The 13,387-nt window shown below is 31.8% G+C and overlaps 1 protein-coding gene across 1 annotated transcript; it reads right to left on the bottom strand.

Annotated features, from left to right (window-relative positions):
* Positions 1–11,341: 11,341 nt before the first annotated feature.
* Positions 11,342–13,109, bottom strand: LOC131066302 (probable glucan endo-1,3-beta-glucosidase A6; the record flags this gene model as incomplete). Its single annotated transcript, XM_058001062.2, is given in 2 exon segments — positions 11,342–12,764; positions 13,033–13,109. Coding segments are annotated over 2 exon segments (1,219 nt in total), but the record flags the coding sequence as incomplete, so codon positions are not given.
* Positions 13,110–13,387: the final 278 nt, after the last annotated feature.

The raw sequence follows: 13,387 nt of genomic DNA, 5'->3' as shown, positions 1-13,387 counted from the left end.
TATCAATTTTTGTCCATATTGTCTATAGGCATGCACTAGATAGTACACAAGAGGATCGCAAAATTTTGAGAGAGTACCATTTCTATATGAGTGATAATAAATTACGCACATCTGAGTTTGTCCAGTTTTGCTTCAAGACCTTTTCTCAGAATTTGAGGGAGAGAGAAATTCAGATGACACAACATCTAATATGGTCTGATAATTGCACAGGGCAATTCAAGAATGCTAGAATGTTTTATTGGTTGAGTAGGATTCATAAGAAAACTAATATCGAACACATTTGGAGTATTTTTGAGGCTGGACACGGGAAAGGAGATCATGACGATGTCGGTGCATGTGTTAAGAGAGCCCTTCGTAGAGAGCAACTCAAATTCGAGGAAAAGGCTAAATTTAAAAATGCAAGTGCAATTGTGGATTGGTGTAGTGCAAATTTATCCACAGGATCAAGTCAGAACTCTACAATTAGATGTTTCTTTTGGCTAGTTAAAGAGGAGAATATCCTTCCAATATATGATTGTGATACGATAAATGGGTCAGCTAGATGGCATTCATTTAAGAGTTCTAATTCTAACACTTGGACTATATGGACTAGAGAGCTTGCATGTTTTTGTCAATTTTGTGTTAGAGGCGAATGGGAAGAATGCAAGAATACGGAATGGGTCGAAGAATGGCAACACAAATCCTTAACACCTACTGAGACACAATATGAAGATGTTAGAAGAAATGAAGACCCCGATCATGCATTTGCATCAGAAGATTATGATCGTGTTTCAGACCTCATACAACCTGGTAATTTAATTCAATTTATTGTTTATAACTTTAAATTATATATTTTTATGTATTGTCATATAATTTATGATTACATATTTGAATTATAAATTCTAACAAGTTTTATTTCTACACATTGTACTTAAATTTTTTTTATAGGGCATGTGTATGTTGTTATTGCACCTAAGGATAATGATGAGCAGGTTGAGTATTGGCTAGCTAGATGTGTAGAACCTAAGAAAAAGTTGATATGTGATCAAGTAGATGATGATGGTTTTCAGTATCCAGTTGGGTCTATTGTGGTGGTTGGTACATGGCTACGCAAATACTTAACAAGAAGTAATGGCTTACCAACTTATGAAGACTACCAATCAGAAAAGAAGATTATACACTATTCTCATTTGGTGGTGGCAACAAACATCAAATTAGAAAGATACAAAGGTAAACCTGCTAATAAGGTATTGTGGACACTTTCAGTAGAAGAGCATGAGGCAATCATAGATGCATTGCAGAAGAGAGAGGATGCAAATGGTACATTGGGTTGAATCAAATTTATATGCATGTAAGTTTGTGTTACTTGTGTGAGCTCTTTTATATTTAATCATGATAATTGTTTTTCTTTGTCCCTTTAACATTGTATTGTCTACATTTGATACAATTTTGGTTTCATAAACAACATTGTATTAGTTATCTTCTTCTTAATGTTATTTTGTGCACATTGTAATTGTGTTACAATTGAATTCTAATTTTTTATGATATATTTATTTTATTGTAATCTCTTCATAGATTAATTGTAAGTTCAAAGATAGAATTATGTCTTAAATATGACCTGACTCTATATTTATCATTGTATGACAAATCTATATTTATAGTGTACTTTTTTATTTTAGTACCATGAAGTCCATGCTTTTCATACCACTACTATCCACACTAATAAACCATCAATACACTAGTAAAGTAGTGTGGTCAACTTAAGAGGAAAGTCGATACTATGTTTGTAGCTTCCTAATAATTTGGTTAGCCTTAGTTCCATCAATCTATTGGATTCCTCTATGAGATTCATTTATAATTAATAATCCTTTTATATAATCATGAAAATCATGATTCCTCTATGAGATTCATTTATAATTAATAAGTCAATACTTGTGTGAACTCTTTTAAATGTTTAATCATGATAATTGTTTTTCTTTGTCCCTTTAACATTGTATTTGTCTACATTTGATACAATTTTGGTTTCATAAACAATATTGTATTAGTTATCTTATTCTTAATGTTATTTTGTGCACATTGAATTATAAACTATTGCACTATAATAACAAGTCTTGAAATAATAATTTAATAAGGAAATGACATTAAAACAAGTCCAAATAACATAATAACAAAATGAATGTATCACATATATAATCACTAGAGTGCGCCAAATCACATAACATGACCTGATATCATAATAGCAAGGAAATGACATAATAAAAAGTCCTATATATAATCACATAACACATAACAACAAGTCCTATATATAATCACATAATAACAAGTCCTGGGATAACATAACAAGTGTCATCATAAAAAGTCCACAATACAATAACATGACATGATCTAAAACATACAATCTAAGAACTCGCGTGCATCTCATCTGCAGTCCTCTTCACTCCATGTGAAGGTGGCTGAGATGAATCATCCTGCTGCACATGGTCCTGAGATGCACCATCTTGTGTATGTGCAATATCAGTGTCTGCTCCCTCCTATGCATTATTAAAAGATTTTACATGAGAAGAAGTTACTTGCATAATTCACTTATAAAGTAATTAAATACTAAAAAAAATTAAATAAATTACCATACGACCGTGCTCGACAATGCCCTCACTGATATGTGGAGGTCCACTATCATGAACAAGAAAAGTGGTCATAGCCAAGTCCTGCAAAAAAAAACATTGTATATCAATTTTGATAATCCATATAAAAGACAGGTACACAGTATAAACAAATTAGAAATTATTTTTGTAATCATCGTGCCTCAAATGATAATGTCAATGGTTGCATCTGGCTCAACCCTATAGTCGTACCAATATTGGTAGTGGTGTGGACCTAAACAAAATATATAAAGCATGAATCAAACTTGTATATATACATAAATTATAAAGTATATATATATAGACTACAAGATTATCATAGAAAAGCATACATGTGATGCAAGGAAAGTAACTGATGGTCGAAGGCATACATGTGATGCGCCATCAAATGATCCAGAAGCCTACAATTGCAAAAAATAACGAACATGAATCAAAGTTGTACTTAAATTAGTAAGCATGTAAACACTTCAAATTAATGGATGAAAAACATACTAGTGGTATATGAGGCTGAGCCTCAATGGTCCATCGGTCACGTGAAGAACTACCCACCTCAATGCTACATGAAGCACCCTACAAAATTGAAAAAACATATCATATATAAATCATTACATTAAAAAAATTATTGTTTATTTTAAATGTACATATCAATACAATCTATCTAGATGAAAGTGCATACCGTAAATGGGGCACCAACATCTCTAGGTATTGAGGTAACATGTTGTCAATTCCTCAATGATGTGGTGTGATCCATCCTCTGTTCAGAAAAAATTGACTCATGTTATGGTTCATATGTGTATATATAAGGAATTTAATATTGCACTGTAAATTATACAAATAAATTTGTACCTCTCTAGGTTGATCATCGTCTGCCCACAGGAGATCAACATATGAAACCTCCTCGACATCATTGTAACCACCATGGGCGGCATCAGCATCATCAAAATCACCATCTCCTCCAGGGGCAACCTCACTATGTGGACCCCTACATACATCCCCACAACTCGTGCAAACATGTGCTAAGCAGGGGGTAGCCCTCACCTCCCGCAACTATTGTACCAAATTGCCTGACAGGGCACTCAATGAACCTATAGCAGAATCCACTACTCGATGATGGGAAGGTGTTGGAACAACTGGTGATGGACGAGGAACCAATGGATCATCGCGCACACGGTTTCTAACCCTGTCACTCAATTTTGCTCCTGGCCTATCCTGGGGCATGCCTCTCCCAACCCCCTAAAAAGATCTAATATCAAAGTAATTGGGCTTTTTGCCCAATTCAAATTCCGCCCATAATTTCTTCAAAAAATACATTGGGACCTCATGATTGGAGTGTGGTGGATGGTCAAAGACCATCTACCACCTCTCCCAAAAGTGGCTAGCAATGCCCGGGTGCCTACACCATCGAATAGAGATCCGTGACTTCTTCGGATCTATCTCTTCACCCATCTTAGGGTTCACAAAATATTTTTTCAAATCTATTTTTGTTTTTTTAAAATCATTAACTTGTTTGTATGTGAGGCCATCTGCGTAAAATGCACGCAATCCCTCATGCCAGCTATAATAGCTATCTAGCTCGCTATCTAATGCCTGCACAGACTGTACAATGCCTTGCATACTAACTGCAAGGCGTAACAACTGAGGGGGTGGATGAGGCTCATGCCTAATAGTGTGAATATCTCTAATCAGAGCATCAATATTTGTCCTAATTGTCTGTCGCAACTGCTCTGGTGGAGGTGGAGGTGGAGGTGGAGGTGGTACTATACCTAATAGCTCATCTATCTCAAACTCATCCATCATGTGAAAATAATTTGCATATATATACAAACATGAAAATTTACAATAACAATTACAAACATGAAAATTTACAATTACAAACTATTTAATTTACATTTCACCTTCCGAAAAAACTTATAATTAAATACAATTTAGCAACTTAAATATAAAAAAAGGAAACTCACATAGATCTATAATATTATTAATAGGTGGGTAATAATAAGCATCATTTAAGAAATATTATCCACTTAAATCAAAGTATAAGAAAACTTCTACAAAATAAAACATCATAATGCCCATGCAACTCAAACAATACTTTTTAACATCTAAAGATGAATTAGTATAAGTTCCATCAAAATCATAAAAATAATCATAAGTTAAAGTCATAAGTTATATCTATGAACTTGTCAATACATGTACTACTAGTAGTACTAAACTAAGTTGAAGCTTGAATAAATGACTATTTTTTGTGATTTCACATTCTAGTCATTTACTTGGACATCTTGGCACTTGAAAATGACCGTCTTACATGAGATGAATTTGTTTGATATGTTTTATATGTATTGATTTTATTGATTTTTTAAGGTTTTATTTGAGGAGGCATCATAGGTTTCTCTATTCATCCTTTTGTGGTAAAATTAGAAAGGGATAACTATGATTCTTTTGTAAAATGGTATCTTCATAAGTTTTAGGTGGTTTAATCATTTTCCTTTTATGTATGGAGTCATACCTAAACTAGAAACACTAGAAAATATATAATCTTGGTGTAGCATCATTGACCATGTAGGAGTGATTTGATCTAGTATCAAGATCATGATTCTATGTGTATTGCATTGGATATTGATTTCCCCCACACACTTTGGAATAGACTTTAGGAGATCCATGGAGACCCTCATATCTCTCCATTCCTAGAGGATCCTATTGGAGATTGTTTCATTCCCTTTGTAGATGAAGATCACATACCCTTCGATGGTGATACTTAAGAGGAAATTCATTATATCATATTAAATAATTTATTTACTTAAGATCAACTTTTATTTACATATTAAATAATTTTCAAAATATATTTTAATTATGTACATCAATTATATCAATTAGAATAAACATTTGGTAATGAAATACAAGCAATTATCATAAAAAAATTAGAATCAATTCATTCTAAATGTAAAATGATACATACACATATAAATATATAATCAATTTTTTAATTTAATATATACTTGGCAAAATAAATTTATATAGACGTGTAAATTTTTAAGTAATTTAGTGGGGTTTATAATGAAACCTATCCAAGAAAATTTGTCATATATTAGAATACATAACTCATCTACCCTATATAGACATCACCCTCAACTCTCCCTTCTTGTTGGTTCTTATTTTACTATTTCAATTAATGCTTTCACATAATATAATACATTCACTTCCCACACACACTCTACTATTTTCATGTGCATTTTGCAAACCAACCAACACTTTACTAATATTGCTACAATAAGATTGCAATACCTCAAACTCTTGATGTACACCTTCTATTTATACTTTCTTGCTTTCCATTTGAGGCAAGTAGGTCACTAAGTCCAATCCTTTCGAGAAATCAACAAACATTTCTTAGATAACCCTACCTTGATTCTCCCTTATAAATTTTCATGTCCATAATTAAAAGGAGTCTTAAGATCCATTTTCATAAGCCTACATTAATAATGAACATAATTAGGTTGAAGAAAAACCCCTCTTAGATAAAAAAATTTGTGATGTTACCTACCTCCATACTTGTCTCAAGCATCATAGGTAGTTGGGAGCTTATTCATAATTCTTAGTAACATGTGATGGATTATAAACATGACACTTCGCAATTGATAATAATTCTATTTCATCTAAAATAATTACATATTCCCACCATTGTGCAAACTATGCACTAAAGAATTACAAGGTGATTATTGCCTAGTGATAGATATTGATATAACAAATTACATTTTATTACAAATTGGTATAAGATAAACCAAATAATTATAACATACACTTTCATGGCCTACCCTTATATTGACATGTATGAAAACATAATGATGTAGTGATTGTATTAGTTGATATCCACTTGTAGCCTAGACAATTCCTACACTATCTACAATGACTCATTTCTAATGATAGCCAATCCTCTTGATCATGCAAAAAAATGGGCCACCATGCCCTATACATGAAGTCTTAATTATTAGTTGTTATCATTAAGACCAACACTAACACTACCCTCAACGGTCTTCCACCATACTTGTATAGGCCTTAGTTCAATACTCTAACCAATATATTTTTGACACATTATGACACAATGATGGTGCATAATCTTGAGAGGTCACCTAAACACAATGACATGGATAAAATTCAGGGGCTCCTCAACATTTCCCTCACTATATTCTATGCCCCTCTAATGCCAATCCCTTTTACTCATTTGCATTCTTCATTCTTGATGTGGATTTGGCCATGTGCATATGATTGTGCCATTTACATTTTGAATGTAAATCTTTCAGTTTTACTTTGATCTTATTCTAGATGCTTCATTTGTTGCATTGTATGCCCCTGAGTGTTTATTGTTTGCTTAGTTTGATATATGTTTTGTGATTGCTTTGGACCCATGATGTGTTGGATCACCTTATGGTGATTTGTAATTTTGTAGTTACATAGAGATGCATGATGATCTATTATACCTTTTCTGATTATGATAGACTAAAAACCAAAAAAAACTAAATTTAACTCTAAAAGCTCCAATCAAAAACTAAATTTAACTCTAAAAGCTCCAATCAAAAACTAAATATATGTTCCATTTGATACAACACTGCTTGGAAAAACACTAATCACTAAGCACCATTTAATTTAGGGTTTAGGGTTAATCAACCAAGATAGTCAAATTTAGGGTTAATCAACCAAGATAGTCAAATTTCTCCTGGGACTTGTTCGTTTTTTTCTATTTAGGGTTTAGTGTTCATTTTTCTGTTTAGGGTTTATTGTTTGTTTTTTGCGTCTAATGTTTATTGTTCGTTTTTCTGTTCAGGGTTTATTGTCTATTTTTTGCATCTAATGTTTATTCGTTTTTCTGTTCAGGGTTTATTGTCTGTTTTTTGCGTCTAATGTTTACTGTTCTTTTATGTTTTTGTTTTTTGTTTTTGTTTTTTTCCTACGGTTTAAATACTATTCATGTTTTTTGTTTTTTTCCTACGGTTTTTACTATTCATGTTTTTTGCAATATTTGAAAACTGAAAACTATTTTAAACATGAAATAAAAGACGATTTTCAAACTTTAAAACATAAAAATTAAAAAATAACAATACATTAACATTTTTTTATGAAAAACAATAAAAATAAATTAAATAGAATATAAAAAATAAAGCTAAATATCTGGGGTACCCGTGCTCCTCAGAAATGCCTACACGTTTTCCAAACAGTAAAAATGATGGGAAAATGGATTAAAAAAATAAATAAATACATTTCAAAAACGGACGCCCGTTTATTTCAAATCGGTGCCCGATTTGAAATAAACAGGCATCCATTTAGCTTCGGGCACCCGTTGCTAAACGGACGCCCATTTTTTGATGGCTCGGGCACCCGAAGCTAAACGGGTGCCCGATTTGTAAAAATCGGGCACCCGTTTCTAGCGGGCTCATTTCCCAACCCGCGGACTTCCGCGAGATTGGGACCCAACTCTATACGTTTACCCATAGATGTTTTCATTAAATTATAAACAAGTAATAAAAAATTAGTTTATTTCTCTTTCTATTGCTCTCTCACTCTAAACTTTTAATTTAGGTTTTCATTTGAAAAAAAATTATTATATAAATGAAAATAAAAATTTAAATAAATCATTTTTCAATAAATAGAATTCTAAAATGACAAAAATTATAAATTAAATTAATTCTAATAATTTATAGTTCTATAAGAAGACAAATTTTAACTTAAAAGAAAATTAATAGTATTAGAAAAAATTAGAAAACATGATAGAATATCCTAACAAAACAATTCATACTTTTTAAATATTTTTTTCTTTTTCCTTTTTAAAACTATAAAAAAGAAAGATAAAATATTTTAATAAAAAAAAATTAAAAGATATTCTTATATAAGTAAGATAATAATAAAAGATAGATTTTTTTCTTATGCACATTGTTTTTTAATTAATAATATTAAAAAAAAAATCATTTTTATCATAATTTTTTTTTAAAATTATTATAATCGTAAGCATAGGGTTGAGTTAATTCTATTCTTGCATCTTTCTTCTCAATTCTGAACCATCCATTTTAGAAACTAGGTTGTCTACTTCTTTTTGGCATAACAAAATATTAGACACAAGACACTTGTTTATCAAAAAAAAAATCCGCAATTCTAATTTATTTCTATCGTTCATAAAAAAAATCAATACACAATCAAACACAAAAGAAACTGTAACAACTTCATAAATTATGAAAATCTGATAATTTTAATACATAAAAAATTGTAGAAATTAAATATTAAAGTTTGAAACATTTTTTATCTACCATATGTTATTCTACGAAGTAATACACGGTTTCAATGCTCAGCCGTTGTCATCACCAACCAAGTATTAGTAGAAAAAGATAAAGGCAGTACCAAACTCGACCATATATTGAATTGCAAGTCTGTGGGCCTTCTCTGCATTAAATTCATGTGTTAAAAAGTTACATAGGATTAAAATCAGAGGGACCATTGGAAGGCCGAGATACATCTCTGAAACAGACCATGTGACTGTGACAGCCTTTGAAGAACATACACACTTTCATTTCTAATGTGTTTTGGTAGAACATTGTATATAATTTTATTTATATTTATTTTTTCATCACATTTTATGATCTATTAATTCATAAAAATTATTAAAAAAATGTGATTTGAAATATAAATATAAATAAAATTATATATATATTTTTTTTATAAAAACATATTACAACTTATATCATAGTTTCAGAAATATCATATTATTAAATATTTTACATTAATAAAAGAAATAATTACAAAAAGAATAAAATCAAGATATTCATTTATATAAAAATAAAAATCCTAAATCTTAATCTATTTCCTCTCTCCTTTACCTATTAAATAGTTTACAAAAATGTGATTCCCAAAAATAAAATTATGTACAATTTTTTACCAAAAACATGTAAAATTTATAAGATAGACTATAGAAATATCTCATTTTTAATCTATAACAAATATAATAATATACTATGTAAACAAATTATAATAAATAACTACATAGAAGGCACTGATTTACATTAAAAAAAAATGGAAAATTGTAATCTATCTCCATTGCTCATTAGATAAAAATTTCCAAAAAATATCCAAAATTTTAATCTATGTCCATTGCCTATTATCTCTAAGGATGAGGTCCCTAAAAAATGTGGTCTCATTGATTCATAGCTCCACTAAATTTTATTTTATTTTTTTTTCTCTTTCAAATAAATAAATAAATATATATATATATATATATATATATATATATATATATATATATATATATTCTAATAAAAGAAATATTGGTTGTGACTCTCTCTCCGTGTGAGGCTTGCCTCCGGAGTTGGTGTCTTCTTGTGAACTCTTCGTACTGTTTCTTACCTTTTTTGACTAATCTATAATTAATATAAAAATAAAAGAAATATTAAAAGATATTCTTATGCCAAAAAAAATAATAATAAAAAATAGATTTTTTTAATTAGGGGACTGGCCAATATTAAAATATATATTTATAAATTTCTATCATAAATTTTTTTTTTTTAAATTAATATAATTGTAAGCATATTTTATTGACTTGCATCTTTCTTTTCAATTCTGAACCGTTAATTTTAGAAAGTAGGTTGGAGTTGACAGATAGCTTGTTTATCAAAAAATATATATATATATTAACAATCCTAATTTATTTTCATTTTTAAATCACTTGTTTATCCAAAGAAAAAATAATGACAATCCTAACTTATTTCTAGTGTTATAATAATAGTAAATTAATTTTATTGTCTTGCATCCTTTTCAATTCTGAATCATTAATTTTAGAAAGTAGGTTAAATTAGACAACTACTTGTTTATCCAAAAAAAAAAAAAAAAAAAACATTAACAATCTTAATTTATTTTTATTATTCATAAAAAAAAATGTTTTTCACAATCAAATATAAAAAGAAATAAAAACTTCCAGAAAGTTTGATTCATATTTGATTTTACCCTATGCTATCCTATAAAGTAATACACGGTTTCAATGCTCAGCCATTGTAATCACCAACTAATTATAAAGTAGAAAAAAGTAAGGCAATTTGCACCATATATTGAATTGCAAGTCCGTGGGCCTGCTCTGTATTGAATTGATGTGCTAAAAAGGTATATAGGATTAAATTCAGAGGGACCATTGACAGTGCATGATACATCTCTGAAGCAGATCATGGGACCCTGCAGTCTATTGAAGGAGGAGGAAATGCACATACAGATCGATATTTTTTCAATCACATTTCATGATCTATTAATAGATAGAAATGTATTAAAAAAAATTGAAATATCAATTGCAAAATCTTAAACTCTCTCCTTTACCTATTACAAATGATTTAGGTGATTTCCATACAAATAAAATTATATATATATTTTTGTAAAAAAGAAAGTAAAATTTATAAGATGAACTACAAAAATATTATATTTTTATTCTATATTATAAATATAATAATATACTATGTAAACAAATTATAATAAATAACTACACAGAAAGCACTGATTTATATATAAAAAAATTATCCACAATTCTAATCTATCTCTATTGCCTATTAGATAAAAATTTCCAAAAAAGTGATTCATTCACATTTGAGCTACTTTATGTCATTCTCAAAAGTAATACACGGTTTGAATGCTCAGCCGTTGTAAGAACAAAGAAACCAACCATAGGTAGACAATTTGCAAGACAAAAAGTGGCACCAAACTCGACCGTATATTGAATTGCAAGCCCGTGGGCCTGCTCTGTATTGAATTGATGTGCTAAAAAAATATTAAGTGTTAAAATCAGAGTGACCATTGGAAAGACGTCAGTGCATAGTGGATACATCGCTGAACCAGACCATGTGACCGTGACATCTTCCTAATGAAGCAAATAAATACACGCACCAGTGACGCATGGTGCAAAGAAAGATTAATTATATCAATGGAAATAGATATAATTAATGTCCTCAATAACCACTCTCCGTTTGTTTAATGAAAGCACAAACGAACACCCTTAAAAACCTAGTCTTGAAATAATAAATAACAGAACCAAATTAGTTGAGCACGAAAAGACCGCCCAAAACAATTGACCGAAAAAAATCGACGACGACGACGACGCAGAGGACGCCGGAGCATCTGAGAGTTTAACAACGCCGTTGGTTAAATTCACGGCGGAGAGATCGATATCATAGACGGGACTCCCGTCGGCGTAAAAAACACCCCAGTTTTGCTCCGTGGCGGCGCCGGATTTCAGATCTTCGTTAAAAAGAGCGAAGACGAATGTCGGAAAGAAGGTCTTCGGCCGGCGAGGAGTGCCGGCATTTGATAACAACTTGCTGACGAGTCTTGTGTTGTAGTGGGCGGCGTTGGCTACGGTGGCGCCGCTAGAGTCGCCTTTGGTGGGCCACCCCGTTTCGCTGATGGCTAATTTTACGTCATCGTAGCCCAGAGCTTGCATGGCTGCAATGGCGGCATCCAGCTGTGCATCTAGTATATTGGTGTAGCCCAACGTGCCGTCTTCTACGTTGGTGGTGCTCAGGCCAAAGAGCGCGTAGTTGAGAGATATGTTGACGGGGTTGTCGTTCCAGGCAAAGAAAGGGTAGACATCTAGAAAGAAGTATGAGTCTGTGGAATCTAGGAAGCTTAACATGGGCTTTATTACTGATGTGGCTATGGCTTCCTTGAAGGTCCCATTGGAGGGTGGGTAGGAGGAAGAGAAGGCATCCATGGCTACGGAAGTTGTTACCTTTATGGAAGAATCTAGATTGTTCTTCTGTAAGGAGTTGTGGATGTTTTGCATTGCGGGTACTAATTGGGTCCAGGTGGATTGAAGCGAGGGGTAGGAAAGAATCTCGTTGCCCACCATGATCATGGAGATTTTGGTGAGGGGATAGTAAGGGACAACGTTGGTTTGTACCCATTGGTCTGAAGTGGATGTGCTTGAAGCTATGCCTAAAATTTCATCATTTGGTATTGTTATTACCACAGGAAGACTGCTGTTGGCTAATGCCTTGAGGACATCAGAATCTGCGTCATATATCTTCACATAGCCTGCGTTAATGCTCTTCATTAGCTCCACTGCTTTGGCTGGTGTCGGTAGATTGTCGGCGACTCTCCCATAGTTGATTCCCACTGCATGAGTCGATACAAACGGATCTGAAATGCACAGACAAAAGAGAAAAAAGGTTAAAAAACCAGAAAAAACTATAAAGAAAACGACCCAACAACTAAATGGGCAACATTGGAGATAGATTGGAGATAGATTTCTCTTTTTTCTTTTGACACTCTTTCATCTTGATGATGAATAAGAGAGTGATCAATAAGAAAGTGATCGAAAACATTGATAAAAAAACTCTCACACAATTGAATCTAAAACTCACAATCAAATTAACATAAACATATTGAAAAAATTTAATATCATTACCTGAATCTGCCGCCACAAATTTTATCCCCAGGCACACAAGAAGTATAGATAGGCAAAATGCAGAGGCATTTGGAGAACTTGAAGAGCCCATTGTTGTTGTGTGGTAAGGGAATTCTAAATGGCCTCTCCCAAAGATATAGGTAGCCAAAAGATTACGTGAAGAATCGCACCGTCCTAAAAACGTGCGCCATCGTACGTCGACAAGGGACAGACAAATCATATACGTAGCACGCTAGGTATTTCTTATTTCTTCTTCAACTCACACCGCTAGTGACATTTTTAAACAGTAAAGTCGCCAATAGAAGTAAAGGACCATTATCCATTGCTTTTAATTTTCGATGAGCTGTAAAATTCT

Source organism: Cryptomeria japonica, chromosome 7, assembly GCF_030272615.1.
Source record: "Cryptomeria japonica chromosome 7, Sugi_1.0, whole genome shotgun sequence".
In the NCBI taxonomy this organism is placed as follows: domain Eukaryota; kingdom Viridiplantae; phylum Streptophyta; class Pinopsida; order Cupressales; family Cupressaceae; genus Cryptomeria; species Cryptomeria japonica.
The sequence above is the reverse complement of the archived record's forward strand: the minus strand, read 5'-3'. Positions and strand labels throughout refer to the sequence as shown.